The sequence below is a fragment of the Brassica rapa genome, chromosome A05 (genome assembly GCF_000309985.2).
Source record: "Brassica rapa cultivar Chiifu-401-42 chromosome A05, CAAS_Brap_v3.01, whole genome shotgun sequence".
Taxonomy (NCBI): domain Eukaryota; kingdom Viridiplantae; phylum Streptophyta; class Magnoliopsida; order Brassicales; family Brassicaceae; genus Brassica; species Brassica rapa.
The window spans coordinates 4,009,737-4,029,780 of record NC_024799.2 but is presented as its reverse complement, the minus strand read 5'-3'; the positions used below and the strand labels follow the sequence as shown (position 1 = coordinate 4,029,780).

General features: G+C 33.6%; 3 protein-coding genes and 1 long non-coding RNA gene across 14 annotated transcripts; 1 reads left to right on the top strand and 3 right to left on the bottom strand.

The window, feature by feature from the left end:
- Positions 1-131: 131 nt before the first annotated feature.
- Positions 132-2,625, bottom strand: LOC103867173 (uncharacterized protein C24B11.05). The gene is made up of 9 exons (XM_009145215.3): positions 2,386-2,625; positions 1,663-1,744; positions 1,499-1,564; positions 1,319-1,416; positions 1,189-1,226; positions 1,036-1,123; positions 684-959; positions 544-609; positions 132-450 (listed from the first exon to the last, which is right to left on the bottom strand). The coding sequence occupies exons 2-9, from the start codon at positions 1,700-1,702 to the stop codon at positions 295-297; spliced, it is 828 nt and encodes a 275-aa protein (XP_009143463.1). The 5' UTR covers positions 1,703-1,744; positions 2,386-2,625; the 3' UTR covers positions 132-294.
- A 3,525-nt stretch (positions 2,626-6,150) lies between these two features.
- Positions 6,151-7,588, bottom strand: LOC103867171 (protein FAR-RED ELONGATED HYPOCOTYL 1). Of its 6 annotated transcripts, none has more exons than XM_033292087.1 (4): positions 7,393-7,553; positions 7,117-7,236; positions 6,523-6,965; positions 6,175-6,446 (listed from the first exon to the last, which is right to left on the bottom strand). In XM_033292087.1, the coding sequence occupies exons 3-4, from the start codon at positions 6,953-6,955 to the stop codon at positions 6,370-6,372; spliced, it is 510 nt and encodes a 169-aa protein (XP_033147978.1). In that variant the 5' UTR covers positions 6,956-6,965; positions 7,117-7,236; positions 7,393-7,553; the 3' UTR covers positions 6,175-6,369. The 6 variants fall into 6 exon arrangements, with proteins under 6 accessions (XP_009143458.1, XP_033147978.1, XP_033147979.1 ...); XM_033292088.1 differs by having other exon boundaries at positions 7,452-7,552; XM_009145210.2 differs by lacking the exon at positions 7,117-7,236 and having other exon boundaries at positions 6,151-6,446; positions 7,452-7,588.
- A 245-nt stretch (positions 7,589-7,833) lies between these two features.
- Positions 7,834-13,829, top strand: LOC103867169. 6 transcript variants are annotated; one of them, XR_004458352.1, is made up of 5 exons: positions 7,834-12,070; positions 12,292-12,485; positions 12,560-12,674; positions 12,757-12,821; positions 12,932-13,829. It is a non-coding gene; the product is annotated as an uncharacterized LOC103867169 (long non-coding RNA). The 6 variants fall into 6 exon arrangements; XR_004458351.1 differs by having other exon boundaries at positions 12,292-13,206; positions 13,303-13,381; positions 13,467-13,829; XR_004458348.1 differs by having other exon boundaries at positions 12,560-13,829.
- Positions 13,684-18,669, bottom strand: LOC103867170 (protein CER1-like 2). Its single transcript, XM_009145209.3, has 9 exons — positions 18,423-18,669; positions 17,879-18,323; positions 17,127-17,346; positions 16,550-16,928; positions 16,356-16,463; positions 16,067-16,267; positions 14,518-14,616; positions 14,233-14,406; positions 13,684-14,155 (listed from the first exon to the last, which is right to left on the bottom strand). Exons 1-9 carry the CDS (start codon positions 18,480-18,482, stop codon positions 13,955-13,957), a joined length of 1,887 nt encoding a protein of 628 aa, XP_009143457.1. The 5' UTR covers positions 18,483-18,669; the 3' UTR covers positions 13,684-13,954.
- Between the last annotated feature and the right edge of the window lie 1,375 nt (positions 18,670-20,044).

Here is a 20,044-nt window from a genome sequence, read left to right as displayed (position 1 = left end):
GACATTGAATTTCACATGCAGGAGTGTGTGCGAGACTGCTTCATATATTTCTTCCTCGTTAAATCATCCTTGTCTTAAATATATATATATATATATATATATATATCTTTGTTTTCCTATATCCATTTGCATAACATCTCATTTAGATTTTCTTATTTAATATTTATTAATTAACTCATAATAATATAAGATGAAGATGCTATTTACAAAACAAAAGGCAGAGATTATTACAAAAGAGAAACTATAACAATCAATTCTCTGCCGGAACCTTCTAAATAAGGAAATGCGTGTTGATTACGCTATAACCGGAGTTTCAACGGCAAGCTTGCCGGAGTACCTAACTGTTTCAGGCTTAGCCTCAGATTCCCAGAGCTCAGGCAAAGCTTCTTTCAGGTTATGAATGTTCTCAACCGCATAATCTGCACACTTCACTCTCTGCGAAGTCCCCACCTATTCATTTGTTCAAATAATCACTCCATTAATCTCGACCATTCACTCTCCATGATTGAAATATTTAGAGGAATAAACGTTTAATTAACTCACCAGAACGGTACTTAGACCGACGCGTTTACCGGCTTGAATGTTTCGAACACTGTCTTCGAAGAACAACTACAAGACAAAAAACCCGGTTAATGTCCAAGTAAACAAACGGGTCTCTACAGGATCCAAAGCTTGACACTCACGGTTCTTTTAGGGTCAATGTTGGCGATTTCAATAGCCTTTACTATCGCGGTTTCAGACGGTTTGCAGATAATTGGTGTTTTAGGCAAACCGGAGAATGAATGTTCATGATCAGACGATAAGTATGTGATGATGTCGAAGATCTCATTGTTGTCATGAATGTTGTCGCGGTTAGTAGAGTTCAATGATTCAAAACAAACTATTCCTTCGAAACAGTCTTCTAACCCTAGCCTCTCTAGGGCTCTAACTGCGTGTAACTTATCAGCGTTCGTGAAGATCTGCAAAAATGGGACAGATTCACAAATCTGTTTGTGTAACTTTTGTAGGCATGAATAGAGGTAGAAGAAACATTACGATCTTTCGAAGAGGCAGGCTAAGTAAAATAGTTCTTAAAATGGGATCTGGCTTGATGTTATCATAAGGTAGCCTCCCGTGCACGTAACTGCTCAAAACAAGTAAGATAAATTGTAGAATCAATATATGATTTGTTATATTATTGAAGCTTACCTGTGATACTCGTCATAGTCGAAGTCATAACCTATGGCCTGAAAATGATTATGTTCAAACATGATTAAAAATCAACCTATGGGATAGTTAAAGTGGTTTAATTGAAGTAAAAGATAGAAGCAAGGTTTACTCGGAGACCGGCCATGGTAGTTCCATAATTCTTGTAAAGTGAATTAGACAACTCTAAGATCTTACTCTTGTCGATTCCAAGTTTCTCCACCATGTAATCTACCAAAAAGGTCAATCCCAAAGCCTTAATACTCGTATGATTTGTGGCACAAAGAAATTTATATGGAAAGAAGAAAGTCACCTTTGATGTTCTGTCCACATTCTCTAGCAATCCCAGAGCTCAATGGATAAAGGGTATCATCAAGATCTGCAAAATTCACACAAAATATTACATATTTTCGAGAAAAGAAAAACAGAGTAATTTTCTTGAGGAAAAAAACAAAAACAGAGGAATTTGCCTCTTACCAAATAAAAGAGTATCATATTTGGGGTACTCAATCTCCATTTTAAGTTGATAAGTCGCTGGTTTTACTCACTCCTCTAGAACCTTTATAACAGATAATCATAAGTCAGTGACATCATGCTTATTAAGGAAGGGGAAGAAAAAGAGATTCAGACAAAAATGATGGGAGTAAAACAGCCAAAGTATTCAAGTTTAACTCTCAATGGGTTTGGGGATTATGTTTTGATTGACTGGTTTCAGTTTCACACTAATTAAATCAAAACATGATTGGAACGTTTAAATAAAGCAAAAGAATGAAAGAATAATATATTTCATTTTTGTAAAATTAATATATTTCATGAGAAGTCTTTTTTTTTTAACTGAGGCTTTCTTTTTTTTTTTGTAACACTAACTGAGGCTTTCTATTAAAATTATTTCATGAGAAGTTAAAAACGTTAGGAAACAAAATGATATGTTTTGACTCAGGAAAATAAAGAAAGAGAAAATAATCAATACGTAACGAAATAGTAAAGCTAAAACTAAAGTTGGTCTAATATATAGTGGCGTGGTTGGGAACTTATGTATATCAATTAACAAAGGCTAGTCACAATGTAGTTCTATCATCTGGACGATGAAGAGAAATAGAAACAATAATTACTCTTGAATAAATGCATATAACCTGTTGTTTCATAAAATGTAGAAAAAACGTATCAAAGGAAAGGGAAGAAGCATATATATTATCGGACCTGATGCAAGAGAGACACAGCTAATGAAAACGCAGATGACAAATGGTGAGAGCCAAACAAGGCAGTTAGGCAGAAGAAAGGGAAGGAGAAAGATTAGAGGCAACATGCTTTATATAGAGGAGAAAGCCAAACGCAGTTTTCGACTTTTTCACGTCCATAACATGTTACGTGCTTCCCATTTCTTATTTTTCTTTTAAGTTACAGAATGCTTCTCATTTTTGTATTTCTCATAATTTCTGTAATATAAATACTAATTTTATATACAGAGTTACGTAACGTGTTCAATTTGAAACGAAATTTTCTTTGCTTCAACCGGAACTAGACGATACCTTTTACAAAAATTAGCTTATCATCTATTTTTCAACTATAATATACATACTTTATCTAATAAAGTATGTAATATGCAAAAGTTACAGTTTAAGCCGAACACTGAACACAAATACCTACCTTTAAATTATCGGTTCGTCGCTGGCTCGATGCCATCATAAATTATTCTCAGAAATGTATTTATGAAATTTATATCCTAAATTTTTACTTCGTATCAGTATATTTTTTTTTTGAACACAACATACTTTCATTCAATCTCAACTCGTTCGGTTACAATAAACAGAGGGAATAAACCATCCTCTTTGATTAAAATGATAAACTACAATCACAAAAGCAGATAAGTAGGATAGTTCTTCATAGAAGATGACAGCGAATTCAAGACCAAGCTCAAATGCGTCGATAAAACCTTCACGACCGGAAAGCTGAGAAATAGTCACAAGTGACGTTAACATCCAATCTTCACCTCGGAGAATCGCCGAAACGAAACCCGTTGCATCTTCAGGCCCCAAACGAACCGCTACGCAAGATAGCAAAACGGATATAGATATGGATGGACACTTCCATTTAATGTTTGGAAGGGAAACACTCCTTAACAAGGAGGTAGTGGTTTGCTTCTCCAAGGAGAAGGCTGCTAGTGATGATGAAGTCGAACTCGATGAATCCACCGGCAAATGAGTGAATAATAAACTCTTCGCACAAGAGAGATAAGACCATATTTGCACATCTGTTTTGGTAAAGACCCCAAGGAGATAAGAAACCTGACCTCTTCGGAAAGATGACAGTACAGCGGTTGAAGTGCAGCGACAGGTGACTGGATGGGATACATTTGGTGAGTGGTGAGTCATCGGCTCAGGCCTCAGACCAACAGATGGAGAGATGAGACACAGCGTAGGAAGATAGCTGAAGCTTTTCCTATTTTTCCTATTTCGGTGCGGAGATGGCGGCGGATCTGGCTTGTGAGGCTCAACTTGGAGAAGATGAATGGCTTCAACCCCAACTAGGGGTGGGTATTCGTCGAGGGGGAGGTGAGCATAGCAGCACGATGATGGTGATGGAAAACGGGAACTGAAACCGGCGAGAATCTCGACGGGTTGGGGAATCCCCCATGAGAAGTCAGATCCGGTGGAACCAGATCTGTAATGAGACAGCCAAGATCTGCGACTCACAAGGACAAGCTTTCTACGGGGAGGAAACTTGGCGTGAGCAGAGATGTTGACAGAGACAGAGAACCAGGTCGGAGGGCTAACGTAAACGGTGGAAACGAAACGGAAACGAGAAAGATGAGAAGAGCTAAAACGGAGGACCCGACGCCAGCGGCCAGAGGGCTCACCGGCGTCGAGAGGCGGCGGCTGCAATCGAGTCTCGATACTCGTGTCTGGGAGCTCTAAGTATTAACTTATAACTAGCCAGACTTCGTATCAGTATATATTTAAAAGAATAGTTGGAGAGAGTAACAACAGAATTACAAATTTTAAAAGGCAACAAGTACTTTAGTTTATGATATTTTTTAATGAAATTTTAAATTTATTGATCACCGCAAAAGCTTTTATAGTTTAAAGAATAGAAACAGAGCCCAAATTTTTTTAAAATGATACGTGCTTCCAACCATCTTCTCATCAGACCCTGTAGGTTTGGCTTCAAAATATATCCAGTGGAGGAAATACGGTTCCTGACCATTTTGTCCACCAATTTAGCAATATGATCGACCGGCCTTGATGAGTTATTGTGTTTCATGTCATTCGGCTTGCGCTATATATAGTAGATGGTAACCTGCAGCACAAGACGCAGTAGTATGAATGTTAGTCTGTCAAAAGATCCCGTCAGGAGGCGCACCAGAGTTATATCCCAGTCGGGATTAGGTTCTTGTCCAATCAGGTTCCCAACCACCTTAATGCAGAGCGTGAAAGTGTAAAGATACACAAAAAATAAGTGATTTCTTGTCTCGTCAGGTTCACCACAAAAGAGACTTAGTTTACGATCTTGCTTCTTGCGACTAGTACTTAACAACTTTTGCTATACTTTATTTGATTGTTTATATGAATTGAGAACAGTAACACAGCTATAAAGTATATACTCCATCGGAATCATGTGTGTGGTGGTGTAGCTAGATACAGCTAGCTATTGATCAATGACCAAAATTGAACAAAAGAAACATGTGATGATTGATGAGAGACCAATACAAAAAAAATTAAGGCGATGAGCTGTCATCTTCGCATTCTCTATTATTCTTGATTAGTATTTGTGTGTGTTTGTTATCGAACAAACGATTCAATAATTGATCAACAAAGCTATCAAAATATAATTGATCAATAAGAAGACTTGTACCACACGGTTTTGTTTCCTATGATAAGTTATTTTTATAGAACTCGGATAGTACAAATAACATTCATCACTCACTCCCAATTAGTTATTGTTTTGACTTTCCGGTATACTAGTAATCATTCTCTTACAAATCAATAAGTACATTTTATGAACATTAAAATATAAAATTTTGATCGGAATCCGAATATAGAAATATCTGAAATATAGATAACTGAGCATGAATGTCACGGGGTGTTAAAAATAAGGAACATTATGTTTCAAAATATCCTGTCAGTTTTCACTACTAATATGTACCATCTAGGTACAACATATCATTATATAGTTTTGGTGACACACGTGGCGTGTGGAACGAGTTAATTCATTTCCATTGTTATCATAACTCACAAGTTCATGAATACGTGTATGTGTAATTACGCTTCTCGAAAATGACCATTATGTTCCTTTCGCATCAATAATTTCTTTCCTTCCTTTACAATGGCGACTTGTGTAACTTCTACATGATTGATGAAAAGGAAAAAAAGATAGAGAAGAAATGCATACACACTTCTTTATATTAGAAAGTACGATTACAAGGCTATGATTACGTACATGTGTGATTACGCTTCTCGAATATGACCATTGTGTCGCTTTCAAATCATTAATTTCATAATTTTTACAGAATCAAAATCTTGCAAGTTTGAGAATAGAGTTGCAAAGGGTTATTGACTTATTTTTTTTTTTTGGTAAAAGGTTATTGACTTATTTCTTATCGATCATCAACACAATCAAAGTATATGGTTTTAGGCTTTTAGCTAGCATACCCTAATAAAGAAAAACCATATATATGGTTGATCAGGAGAACAGATAGCCAGATAGGAGTAGCCATTTGGATATTCGTACCCATTAGGTTTTGAGTTCAGTTTCTTGGTTCTATTATGGTCTTATCTATATTCAAATTGAGTTCGGTTAACAATACTTCGGTGAATTTTAGTTTGATTTCATGTACTTTTAGATTTTATATCAAAATAAACGTAGGATTGATTATTTGAAACACAAAGCCCAACTGGACTTTCACAAGAAAGGACCCAAAATATTGACTCGAGGTTGATTATATTCATGGTGAAGGTGCAATGAAAGTTTGACCAAGCACCTTTCTTGAGATACTAGTGATACAACAGTGTTTTTATGTTCTTACTATTATCTGTATCCTGTTTACAAACATTTCAAAAAACCTCTCTAATCACTTTGAAATGAAGGTTTTATTGTTCACAAGAATCAAAATGACAAGAGACTACATAATCAAAATAGCTCTCTGTACACATCTTCACTTAAGTTTTTGAGTCTAAAATCATTTTGTCACAGCATTAGCGTTGAGAAGTATTGCTCGAATTCTTGATCGATCGTAGGCTTCTTTGTGCCATGCTGAGTAGAATCTGCACACATGAAACAAAGTTAGTGAGTACCCGGTTCAGAAAACCGGTATGGAGAAAACCAAAAACCAGTTTTCACCTTGGTCAACAGTCCATCTCCCAGAGGACAGAACAAATTTAGCAGTGTTACTACATCCTTTAGCTTCTTCTTCTCCTACTTCTTCTTCTTCTTCATCAAGATAGATAATATTTTCAATGTCTTTGTCTGAAAAATAGATGATATCGAGATGGCTTTCGAAAGAGATCATCTTGTCTTCACTGCACGATCCAGATGATTCCTCTTTCATCTCCACCTCATCTTCACATTCCATAGAAGTCGAGTTCACACAAGACATTGAATATTCTGAATTAAGCTCGGATCTCCCATTGATACTGTCGGAAGAAGCGGCATTGTCAAAACAAGCATGCTTCGACAGAGGTAATAATGATAACTCCGATTGATCTGTCTGAAACTTCCTCTTCTTGCTCATCTCAACCACTTCCATATTCAACGCATGTTTACTACTGATCATGTCATGAAAACTGCAAGAAACCAAACAACAACAAATGATCAAAATATAAGAAGTTCATTATAAATATAAATATTTAGTGGATCTTAATCACCAATATTGAATCGAGTTTCTTGTTACTCTGTCACAAATCCGAAAATGGTAAATATACTTAATATTTTTACCAAAAGGTGTTTACTGATCTTGAACTTGATAAGGGTTTAGAGAAAAATCTCTAAATCACGTTTATAAAAATAAAGCTAACAGACGGCAATACTCTCAATCACAACAGTTCGCATGAATACCTATACAATGATACAAGTTATAAATCAGTAAGTTCTTGAAGAACTGAGAAGAGGAAGATATTTGATCTCTAAATTGCAGACTAGTTTAATAATTAATAGTAAGATTATATAATACATAGAGATCTAATATCTGGAAAGCTCAAAGTAGGAAAATACCTGAGTCTTGCATATTCATGTGACAAAACAATAAGAGAAAAAGATTCAGAAACCAAGACCTGTTAACCCCAGATTGCTTCTTGTTAACCACTACCTCTTCAGGCATAGATCGCTTAAAGAGTTTTTTGCCTCGTTAATTTTTTAAAGTGACGAAATAAATTGCTCTTTCCCCTTTCGGAGGTTCGTAATATCTCGAACCGGAAACTTTTTTAATATTAATGAGTCATAAAAAACTCCAAACTTCGCGTAGGTGCGTGTCTTCTACGTAGATAATATAAACCGTCGATTCCGTTTATACGGTGTTTGATTCCGCGCGTGTACCATACACTAAGAGAAGAATCCAGGCGCCGGAGAGGTGTCCCATCTCTTTTCACGGGATCCTTTCTTTTTAACTTTGTCCATACGGTTTTGTAATTTTTCTTTTACAACTGGCCCATAACGATCTTAACGGGCTTTGGATAATGTCTAATACTTTTATAAAATTGTTCAGGGAATTTTTTTTTTTAACACTTTTTTTTTCGGAAAAACACCAGACTATAACTGGGAAGGTCTCGAGAATTAATTCTCGGAAAGAGTACCAATATGGAATCGAACCGTGGTGGGGAGTTGTAATTGCGGTAACACTCAACCACCTTTGAACGGGTTCGAATTGGCCTTCAATGTTCTTTTTCTAAATACTACGTACTGTTGTTTACAACTTGTTTTTGTAAAATCGTTTTATAAAGAACTTAATCCATCTAATATGCAGTGTACAAGTCATAGTCTGATACATGAAATGTCTTCCATTAAAGTATTTTTATGAAAAACATTTCAAATATTTTCTAGAGTAATTGGCGTAGATACACTCAGAAACCCATGTAATTTGCCATATAACTTTGTTTCTTTTTAATATTTTTAATGACTATAATACTCTTATCTATATTTCTTTCTCTTCTCCTTTTTATGTGTTCTAATCTCTTTATCTCTCGTACAAATTCTTCAAATCATCTTCTAATTCAACACAAATCTTTATTTTTTTATTCTAATTCTTTTGACACCCATAATACTAATTTTATTATCTCATCTCAATTCCAATGTTTCCAATTTCGAATCACAATCAACTTTTAGATAATATATACGTTAGTAGGTATTTTATTACTTACCTGCTATTATTTAGATTTTAATAGATTCTTAATCGATACATGAAGTGTTAGCTGTTACAAATAGATTTGGAGCTATTTAATAGATAACTAATTAATTGATAATAGTTTCATTAACTAATATATGATTTGTTAGTCGATACATTTGTTTGATACATAGATTGTTAGATGATACTGAAATTATTAGCGGATATGTTAGTTGGTATGTAGATTGTTACCTGCTATGTAAATATTTAGCTGATAGATCTAGAGTTACTTGTTTTCAACAAAGCATAAGGGTATTTTCGTCCGCACAGTGTCAAAATATTACTCTTTTTTGGGTTATCCATAATTATGGGCATTCAACAAATTTGGATCTTAATTGGGGATATTCCACACATTATCTCTATTTTCTATTACTTTTGGACTATATTTTCTGTCAAGAATGTGGTAATATCTTCCAATGATAGCTTGCATTATAATAATAAAGTAGAATCTTAGTTTCTATTGGTCTGGTTTAATAATTAGAGAGATATGTCCTACTAATTAATCATAATTCTAAAAAATGAAAATTCGGAAAGCTTAGATTTTCAAGTCATACTGCTCTTGTGTTTTTGTGTGAGTATTGCTGTTGAATGTGTTGTCGAAGTTGTTGAGAATTGAGTGTATTATATTCTTCATGTTTTTCTTTTACTTTTATCCATATATACGAGAACAATGGATAATGAGGTTATGCATTCTTTGGAAGAAGATTGCAACCGTGGTATGCTTCATGATGATTATGATGGTGACCTAGTTCAAAATGATCATAATTATGGTATAATCAGGGCCGACCCTTAGATTTTGAAGGCTTGTGGCGGTGTCTATGTAAATTTTTTTTTTTATAAATTTGGGGGCCTAAAATTTTTTTTCGGGAACCATTCGTATGTAATTTTTAAAAAAAAAATTGGAGGTTTGTTGCAAATGTTTCACTACGTATTCCCCAAGGCCGGCCCTGGGTATAATTCAAAACATAGATGATGTTGGCACTAATTTTAAATTAAGATAAAATACCATGAATATGGAAAATCTTCATCATATTGGTGGAAGTTAATTGTATGACAAAAAAAAAGGATAATGTGTTGTTGTTGGCATGCAGGGGCGGAGCTAGTTAAGAGGGAGTGGGGTCAGCTGACCCCACTAGATTTCCATAAATATTGTAATTAGTAAGGAAATTTGAAAAGTTATATTGGTTTTGCTGGTAAATGACCCCCTTTAATTATCTTGTTTGATTCTTTCCTTTTTCTATTTCTTTGATTTCTTCTTATTGCATGATGTATCTTTATGACTTGATTTCTTATTCATATTCTCAGTTACTAATATTTTCTTTTATGATAATGTACTGTATAGTTTTCAAAACATAATTTATTTTAATTACTTTCTTTTTCTTTTATCATTTACTTTCTCTAAATAATCTTTTAAATAAATTATGCAAATTAATGAAATAAAAATTATCATGCAACGTGAAATTTATATAAATAGTATTTTATATGGTACCATTTAAAATTAGTGTTTGCTTATTTTGCATACACATATGATTTTTATAATTTATTTCATATTTATTTTAATATATATATATATTTCATATTTATGTTTCTGGCTCCGCCAGTTCGCCACTATTGGCATGTAATGTGTTGTTGATAGCTATTCAAACATTGCAAATATTAACTCTTAAGATAATTGAAGAAGCAAATAAAACTTTTGTCATTTATGATAATAAATGTGAAATAAGTAATAAAACTGAAATGATGGATATGTGGGATGTTAATACAAACAAAATATTAATATTTCATTGGTTTAATACTATAGAGTTATATGTATGAGTGTCTTGAAAAAAATTCAGTAGTCATTTATTTCTATTTTAGTTGATTATTTTTTAATTTTTTTAATTCATTTAATGATTTTGCTTTTCCATTTAAAATGTTCAAGTTGTATGTGTCGCATGAAATTTCCCTTGACTTTTGTTATGATTTGGTGAAAATGCAGGGGAATTTCACAACAAAAATATGAGAATCGATTTGTTTTCAAAGCCATTAGCAGAATCACACTTTTTCCAAGAACAATGAAGAGTCAATTTTGAGTTCTTAGATGTAAATGCCAGAATTCTCAAAAAATATATCATGCTCTACATTTTTTCTATGCAATGATCTTACGTTACCAAAATCTTTTTGGAAAGCTGTATTAAATCATTTGGAAAATAAAATTGAGGATGTTTCTCAAAATCAATATTTAAATAGTGACTGTCGCGATCATTTACTTACAAAGCTTAACATATATAAGAATTATGAAATGAATCTATATCTCCGATGATATGTATAATTTTTATTTAAATTTATTTGCGTAAAAAAGTCATTAATAAAATTTTAAACAGTTTTATAAAAAAAAATACTTATAGTTTAACTCTTGTACACTAGCGGAACTTTTCTCCAATTGACAGTCTAATTAGGAACATTTCTCCAGAAGCTAACATTTGTCCCTGTAAGCTTGAGTGTAACCAAGCATTGTTATCCCACATCCATTCGTTGTCTATGTGGTAGAGTCCTTTTGTTTCAAGGGGAATAAGTGAAGGATTCAGTAGTTGAAATGATTTTGCATTTAGAACTCCACAATATTCAAGCACCTTTCTACTGATTCATATAGAATGTTTTGTATATCTGTCTTTCAAAATGAAATTTTATTTAAAGTTTAGATCATCTTTAAATTACGTTTCCAATTTAACCAATTGAGCTATTTTCACTATTGATCACAGCTAACAATTTAACCAGTTGAACTATTTTCACTACATTTTTACAAATTTAATTGTTAGCTGCGACGAACATAATCAATTGAGCTATTTTCACTACTGATCGGAGCTAACAAATTACGTTTTTATATTTTAATTTGTGGCACTTGACACCCTTTTATTGTGTATGGGTCTACCTATGCTCTTGTACAATATGAAAAGGCATAAAAACTTTACTTTTAAATGATTTTTATGTAGAGAATAATAAAACTATAAAAAAAAACGAGTGAAATATGCAAATGAAAGAAATTTTATTCCATTATTATTTTTCTCATCTAAAATATTTTCTAATAAACATGTTTTACTATTATTTTAAGTTTTTGAATTAATAACTAAACCGGTAATTCTTGCGAACCGGCAAAATTAGGAGGTTTGTAATTTTGTATTATCTAAACCGAATTGTAAAGTATAAAGATGGACCTTACCTTTTCTCTTGTCAATCCACTTCTGCAATAGCTCGAAACCAGGTTAGTCTAGCATTCTCCTTCTTGTCACTTATTTGCATGCATATCTCTATGTATGTTAATTTCTCTAAAGTTTTTGTCTTTCATGGTAATATTGCGCGCCTATATTCTAGATGTTGCATCTGAAACAGAGGTCAGTTTCTGTTCTATCCAACTCCAGTCCTCCACAGTTCTCGCTTCACTTGCAGAGTTGGATCTCTTCCAGTTAGCAAACCGTATTCAGAAGCTTCCCACTTCTTCACACTCCGTTGCTCTCACGAGGCTTCTCCAATCAGGTACCTATGCCTCCCTGTAATGTTAAATCTTGGATATAGGGCGTCTTCATGTTCATGTATACACATAAGAAGTAAGCTGCAAAATTTTGTCTTTGGGGTATAATGAATGGTGTGTCACATCATGACAATTCGTCTCAAGTCCATTTCTTGAATGCTATAGATTATATCACACCAACTGTAATGAAAAGAAGAGTGACTAAAGCAGCTGTGCTGACTTGTAGTTCTGAAGATTTGAAGTTAGTGTAGTTGGAGAAGGTCGACAGTTGGGTCGTATGCTTTGCCAAGCTGATTCCCAAATGACTATCAAGGTTATGATTTTAGATCCTTCAGAGAATTGCTCAGCAAGTTCCTTGTCCTACGGTCACATGGTTCATAGCTTTGACGATAGTGCTACTGTAGAAGAGTTTGCTACAAGGTCCCTTCTTTTCTTCTCTTTCTTGAATGTTTCCTATTGTTAGTGACAAATTTGATGTTTATTGTCGTCGTTAGATGTGGAGTCTTGACCGTGGAAATTGAACATGTTGACGTGGAAACGTTAGAGAAGCTTGAGAAACAATGAGTAGATTGCCAAGCAAAAGTCTCTACTATCAGGCTGATAATACAGGTTTCCTAATCTCCCAAATCTTTTCAGCAACTGAAGAATGTCAAGCAATGTGATTTATATCAGGCACTTTTGATGTTTTCAGGATAAATACATATGCAAAAGGATCATTTCTCTCAGCATGGCATCCCACTTCCAGAGTTTATGGAGGTTAGGCCTTTGTTTCTGCTTTGGAGAAAGAATCTCTCACTAAGTTCTACATGAATGAATCATGAGGAGTTTGTTACATATTTTTAACCACTTAAGCCTTGACATGACAGATGGGCGATTTTGCAGGAGCGGAAAGAGCAGGTGAACTTTTCGGCTACCCTCTTATGATCAAGAGCAAGCGATGGACGCAGAAATGCAGTTGCCAATAGCCAAGACGGCCTTTCTTCTGCTGTAACGGGTAATAACATTACCAAGTATAAACTGTCATTATTGATATAACCTTTGTCCAGCTCTTGGAGGTTTCAGGTATGGTTGCTTCACTCACTCCTTTGCCTGTGATTGGACTTGTTTGGATGGTGTTGATTCAGTTCTCTCTATCGTTCAGGTAAGCACTCATTGCTTCATGTTTCACTTGAGCTATTAATTGCTTGCAGTTTTTCAAACATTTATCTTTCTTTTGGGGGTGTTCCTGTGGCGACAGTTGCAATAAACAACTCCACCCATGCAGCATTGCTCTCTATCCGGATGCTTGGGATCTCTGATACTGACCTTCTCTCAAGGTTCTTTTACCTTCCTTGTTTCTTTAACATAGATTCAAACTGAACAAGACTAAATTAGGGTTGTGGGTTTTGCTTGGTTGGTCAGGAATCAGGATGAGCCAGTACCGGGAAGACATGAGAGAAGAGAACATGGTTAAAGGAGGTTGAGTGATTGATTTTGCTGACAAGAAGTTCCTACTGAGAGCATTCTTGAGTTGTTGTCACAAGTAATTCCGGTTTAGCTTCTTTTTTTTTTTTTGGAACAACCATCCGGTTTAGCTTCTTGAAGTTAAGGCACAGCTGAATTTGTCTCCACAGAGATGTCAATGTAAACCGATATATATATCATTATCAAGTATAACTAAAAGACTGCCATATTGAACCGGTTAAGCCAGTAGATTCGATGTACATTCATTAACTAATATAAAAGTGACCTTAACAAAACCAAAAAACAATCCATAACCTTATTTTTTTTTTTTTAATAAAAGAGGTCAAGTGAAATGACAAACGCAACCGGTCGCCAAGTTACGAAACTTACGGTTTACTTCTTACAAAGTCTTTTGGTCTTTAGTACAACATTTATTTAATAAATTACTAGTAACCATTGCTCAATCCTTTGGTCTCTACAGATGGCAAAACCAGAGGTTTAAAACCATTTCGAAGAGCAGCTTCCCAAACTCTAGGAGGGTTAACAACTGGACCGTCAAGACCACACTCGTGTTCCTCCCATCCTTCAAGCGCATGCACTATCCCACCAACTCTCCACGCGCTCATCACTCTCCTCCCCAGCCAATTCTATATGTATAGAAACGTGTCATACAGCATAACTAGTTGTAATATAGTTTCTCTAGAGTTCAAGGACTTGTGCATACCTCACAAGAGTCGATGTTTTGAGCAGAGTCAGGGATGATCATAGCTGGAGTGGTATGGTAAAAGCAGTCTTTTCGAAGTTGGGTAGGAGGAAACTGAGAGAAAGGAAGAAAACGAGTTCCTTTTGTTGCCATCTTCTGCTCTTCTTTGCTTAGCCCATCTCCCACCAACCAAATCTACATGCGTCATATATATATATATATTACATGGTTTTGTAAATAAAACTTAGGTATGAGTTGATTAGTATGTTAATATTTATTAATGCCATTTGCAATTTTCACATATACCATTGGGGAGTAATTGGTTGTGAGCACCAGATTTTCTTTACAATGCCCGCCAAGGTATCCGGCTAGCGTGCAATGCTCTTCCTCACGTAACACCATCACCTATTTATTGAAATAGTTTATTACCTTTTTGTAAGAGAATTGAAATAGTTATTAATTGGGTCCCTATTAATTTGGACCAAAGCGAATATTTTTAAAATATGAACTTAACTATTACAGTCAAAGGTATCTATACTATTATTTGCGAAGTAAATTTTTGGAATCGAGCTCTCATGTTAAAAGTTAGAGTGGTTAATATCGTTTTTACCCTTAATGAATAAAATATATAACTAAATTAAAAAATAAAAACGAAATTTTAATTTATTTGATTAGATAATTGATTAAAATTAATAATAGTAAGAATTATCCCAAATCTGAAAATATAATTTTAAAAAGAGATAATTTATGTATATATTGTATTGTTATCTGAAAAAGTCTTTTAGTAAAAAGTTAAAAACATGAATTATATAACTAAATATTAATCAAATAAAATTCTTAATTATATAATTAAAAATAGAATATTGAATTATCCAAAATCTAAAAATATAATTAAAAAAAAAAGATAATTTCTATATATATTGTATTGTTATCTGAAAAAGTATTTTAGTAAAAAGTTAAAACATAAATTATATAATAAAATATTAATCACATAATTTTTTTAATTATATAATTAAAAATATAATATTAAGATTTATTTTAGTATAATGAATTTAGTGTACAAAAAAACTTTCCAAAAATTATGAAAATGTTTAAGCCCGCATTGCGGGCAAAACACCTAGTAAAACATTAATTATGAATATATTCTGTAACCTGAAACCAAAAATGCTAGATTGATTTGGACTTAAAGTAGGCCATGTGACATTGTTTAGGTGTAAAAAATAAGCATTTTTTGTCAATTATGTAAACAAACAAGCTATCAAGGGATTTGATTACGAAATTTCTTTTGACTGAATTCTCAAAAAGAAAAAACTTATGAATTTATAAAAATGTACGTGCTACATGCAGAGCCAGACGCGGTGCAACCGTATGGACCACCTGCCCCTATTAATTTTTGTTTTTTTTTGTAAAAAAAAAAAAAAAAACCAAATTGGTTTTTGGTTTTTGGTTTTCTTAAATACTTTTAAGTTCACTCAGCTCAATAAAATTGTTTTAGTAATAAAAAAAATTGTTTTAGTGAAGAAAACTGAAAAATATATATTCTTAATTAACCTATGTTTTGTTACTTTTAAATTGTACTCCTAACGAAAAACATTTTTGATACTCCCCTAGTTGCATGTTCAAGTTGCAATATCAATCTACGTTTTTATTTACGTTCGATCATATTAATTTTTACAAGCAATGTATCATTGTACTGTATAATTTACCACTTTTTTTTTTTTGGTTCAAAATACTGTATAATTTACCACAAGGTAACAATATATAAATATTTTCTTGGGTCAAAATATTCTATAAATATTTAGTACTGAAAACTAGAGAAAATAAAACATATAGTTATATATATGTACGTAGTTACCTTGATGCCATTTTGGCAAAGAGAAATGACAATGGCACGAGCAACTTTTGTGACTTGGCCTCGAAAGAGAACTTCTCTCGTGCCAACAGGAATACTATGAACCACCACCTCAGCTGCAAGACTGCTTCCATCTACTATCCTTATCTTTAGCTTTGGATGCTTCCTTACGTACATTTCTCCATACCCATTTAAATCTTCTCCCTAATCATATTATAGTGTCAATTAGGGTTTACGTATAGAGCCTATCTCTCGTCAGAATTGCAAAACATAAGAATAAATAATTGCATGCCTGGTTCAATAGCCCCAAACTCATTACTTTCACACCCTTCTTGTTCGCTTCAATGATAGCCGTCTCTATCATTTTGTTGATAGATTCTTTACACTGCTGCGATATGTACTGTTAATTAACAAACAAAGGTTATTAGAAAACGTGAAGTTATTTGATATATTGTAAAGACTGGAGAAGAGAGAGTAGATGCCAACATGAGATGAGAACTTGGGAAGGAGGTGGGAGTGAATGGTGAGATCACCGAAGCGGTTTCTCTCAAAGACAAAGGTTCGAGAAGAGAAGGAAATTAGTATTGAAGACAGGATTTGAGTAAAGGGTCTCATGAGTAATAGGTAACACCGAGAAGATAGAGGGTGCGAGGAGAGGGAAGCAAAGCCAAGCCGGAGTTGGTAAATAGAGTCGAGTGATGTTAGGTGAGTTAGATGAATTGCGTCAGGCTTCTCTTCTTCTTTTTCTAATGACGTTTCGTACAATGAGTCACTGCACTTGTCGTTGGTACCGTAAATGTAGTCGTACATTGGCATGAATAGAGAGTAGTTCGTCCTGAATTGTGTGTGGTGGAGCGAGTGAAATCTGCAATCATTACATATTTAGTCTCAAAGTTGTTTTAATCATTTTTTTTTAACTTTTGTGATTACATTCTACAAGTGAAGCTTGACTAAAACACTAAATTTTGGTTCCTAAACACAGAACATAAACATTAATACACTATGTTAAGATTCTCATTAATGGTTAAACATATACTATTCTAGAGAATTGTCAAGTACTTACGAAGGCGTATAGCAGATGAACTTGAGAGGAGGGAAAAGAGAGAAGAAAGGTTTTGGAATGAGCTCGAAGTTGCAGTGACCCAAGTTGTTCATGAAATCTATGTAAGTTAAATAGAGGAAGAGCGAGGCTACAGAGACCGTTCCACATAGCAAACACGTTATTAGAGGTATCCCCAAGATTAATGTATAGCCAATGTGTTCGGCAAACGGATGTACCACCGCTGCAATCAAAACCATACATAATATTATTGGTGTGTTGTATGCAAGTCTTACTTTTATTCAAGAAAAGTAATTTTTTTTGAAAGAATTCTGTTATTTTACCCACACTAAATACACTATATTAAATGGTTATAAAAATTTATGAGAAAAATCGTGTTTTATTGAAAATCAACACCACTTATATATATACGATTTTGCTATTACATTTATTTTATAAATAAGATTCCAGAATTTAGCTATGTAGTACACATACCCTTCAAAGAAATTGTTCTTTTGAATTTTCAATGTAAAAGTATAATTAAAAATCATTTGCCGAATTAATAGTACTGCTCAATTAAATAAAGTAAAAAGTAATACAAAAGTAGTAAAGTGAGCATAATCCAAGAGTTTACTTGTTTCCAAAGGACTAGAAACATTTTTTATTTCTTTTGAAAAGGTATGGACATTTAAATGGAGAAAGAGTAATAGGTAATGCGTTTTATTGTTTTATTGTTTTATGTGCTGTAAGTATATATAAGTTATATGTGGACGTACAAGTTATGGGTTCGGTGACAATGGAGGAGTGGTGGTGTGAATGGTATCGAGAATAGAGGTAGTGATGGTGAAGGGCTCGGTGAAACCAGTAGTAGATGAACTCAACAGGACCCGCATGGAGGAGAACGGTTAGAACCACACCATCAAGTCGCCAAAAGGGAACGGGGTTGTTTCTTATGACGTACGCTTTGACTAAGTAAACAATGATAGTGTTGAAGATGATCTGATCGTCCCAGGTCCGTTCTCTGTCGACTTGCTCAAACTCTATGGACTTGTTCACGATCCGTGTGGTTCCCTTGGCAGTTCGGTAACGGGAGAAACTTATCCAAGCCTGGCTATGAACAATACGCCACACCATTAGCGCCACGACCAAAAGTTTATCGTGATCTCGCAGTGTCGCGTATGAGTAGATGCTATCGATAACAAGCGGCGCCAACACCAAGTACTGAAATATTTATTCATATTATATACAAACGTTAAGGCTAACAGTTGATATAAAAAACGGATTATAAGTGCATATATAAAGATGTTATGAAGCAATGACCTTAAAGCTTCCAAGAGGTGTCCATGGCCAGTCCGTGAGAAAACCTGGTCTCGACGCCATTCTTCTCCGTAAGATAGCTGATAATGATGACTACTCGGTCACGTCCTTCCAATGGGCAACTTTGTGTGTGTGGGTCTGTGTATTTATACACAAACACATTACACATGCATAGATATAATAGAGGGCATCACATTCACATGCGGTGCACATGTGAGAGTTTCTTTTTTCCGAAAGTTTTTTAAAAAGATTCTTAAACCAAACTATGTTTAAGTTAACAGATGAGAGAACCAGTTTTATTGGTGGGGAGTTAGGAGGCTTTATTAAATGGCCTTGAATTTGCACGATTCCCCAATACTAAGCTATTGAATTGACTAGACAAACTTAGCACCATATTTTATTTGAGAATTCCTTGCTGTTTTGTTTTGTTTTTGTTTTTGTTTTCGTTAAAATAAGAATTAATCCCAACTAGCACGAGCAAACATGTAAAGAGTCTTGTACCCATCTCTCATAAATTGTTTCTTGTTAAAATTAAAGGAGCTACTTTTCCACAGAAACTGGGGTCTTTGTTTAATACGTTATCACAGTGCTCGAAGTGATAAAACCATGGGAGGGACAGCCGAAAGCGAATCACTAACTGTGAATATGTAAGAGCATGCTTGCTGGTAATTTTTTTACAAAGTATCTCAAACAAAATAAATATTGATATTTTAAAATAATGTTGTTGTATATTTTTTAAAATAAATTACTAAAGAAGAGATAAATGGTATTTGTGGGGGTTTATGAGTACTTTAAAAAGTTCCAAATAAGAATATTTTTCCTTTTTCTGAAACACAACTTATATTAATGCACAGAAGCAAAGTTAGGTACCAGTCATAAATTAAGTTTCAAGTAAGATTATTTTTCCTTTTATCTCATGCATTTTTTCTTATCATTTTTCTAGTTGTAAGATACTTTTTAAAACTGATGAATAAAAATGATTTAAGAGCCAATTGATTGAAGGTATTTTTAATAATTAAGAAAATAAGAATACTAATTAAATATTGTTTGGTTAAAAAATATAATAGTTTCTCATCTGAGATGAGATTGAATGAATTTCTTACATGTTGACATATCCAAATGATATCTAATTAATATTTTTATTTTATCAACTGTTCACAAATTTTGTGAAAATAACATTTTGCAGTCAATAAACAAGTCAATGATAAATTAATAGTAGTAGTATATTGTATAAACAATTGTATGAATTTGAAATGTACCTCACAATAATAGATGTTTAGGGTCAGTTGTGGGGTAGAGTATACAATTTGCTTACCTATTTTGTTTAAGAATTCAAAAAATATTTTGAGAGCGAATTATTACTTCATAAAATTACAACGCAAAAAAACAAACTCTGCTTATTAGTTCCCAAAGCAAAATAACAAAGTAAGTCTTATACTTGGTTTAGATAGAGAATTCTTCCAAATCACAAACGGACTTAGAAAAAGAAATTATTAGCTATTTCTTTTCTTTTTTTTTGATCAAATATTAGCTATTTCTTAAAAAGAATAAAAATAAATCGAATAGTTAAAATAATAAGAAATAGCAAATCAAAACCATTATCCAAAAGGGAATAAGAAATTGTT

Bases quoted from the DNA above. Each gene is read 5' to 3' on its own strand.
- LOC103867171 (XM_009145210.2), bottom strand. From the start codon at position 7,498: ATGCCTGAAGAGGTAGTGGTTAACAAGAAGCAATCTGGGGTTAACAG. The intron at 6,966-7,451 runs GTCTTGGTTTCT...GGTTTCTTGCAG, and splicing joins AAGCAATCTGGGGTTAACAG to TTTTCATGACATGATCAGTA. The intron at 6,447-6,522 runs GTGAAAACTGGT...TCATGTGTGCAG, and splicing joins GAGATGGACTGTTGACCAAG to ATTCTACTCAGCATGGCACA.
- LOC103867170 (XM_009145209.3), bottom strand. From the start codon at position 18,482: ATGGCGTCGAGACCAGGTTTTCTCACGGACTGGCCATGGACACCTCTT. The intron at 18,324-18,422 runs GTCATTGCTTCA...TAAATATTTCAG, and splicing joins CACCTCTTGGAAGCTTTAAG to TACTTGGTGTTGGCGCCGCT. The intron at 17,347-17,878 runs GTACGTCCACAT...TTTTGATTGCAG, and splicing joins TGTCACCGAACCCATAACTT to CGGTGGTACATCCGTTTGCC.
- LOC103867173 (XM_009145215.3), bottom strand. From the start codon at position 1,702: ATGGAGATTGAGTACCCCAAATATGATACTCTTTTATTTG. The intron at 1,565-1,662 runs GTAAGAGGCAAA...TGAATTTTGCAG, and splicing joins ATATGATACTCTTTTATTTG to ATCTTGATGATACCCTTTAT. The intron at 1,417-1,498 runs GTGACTTTCTTC...CCTTTTTGGTAG, and splicing joins ATGTGGACAGAACATCAAAG to ATTACATGGTGGAGAAACTT.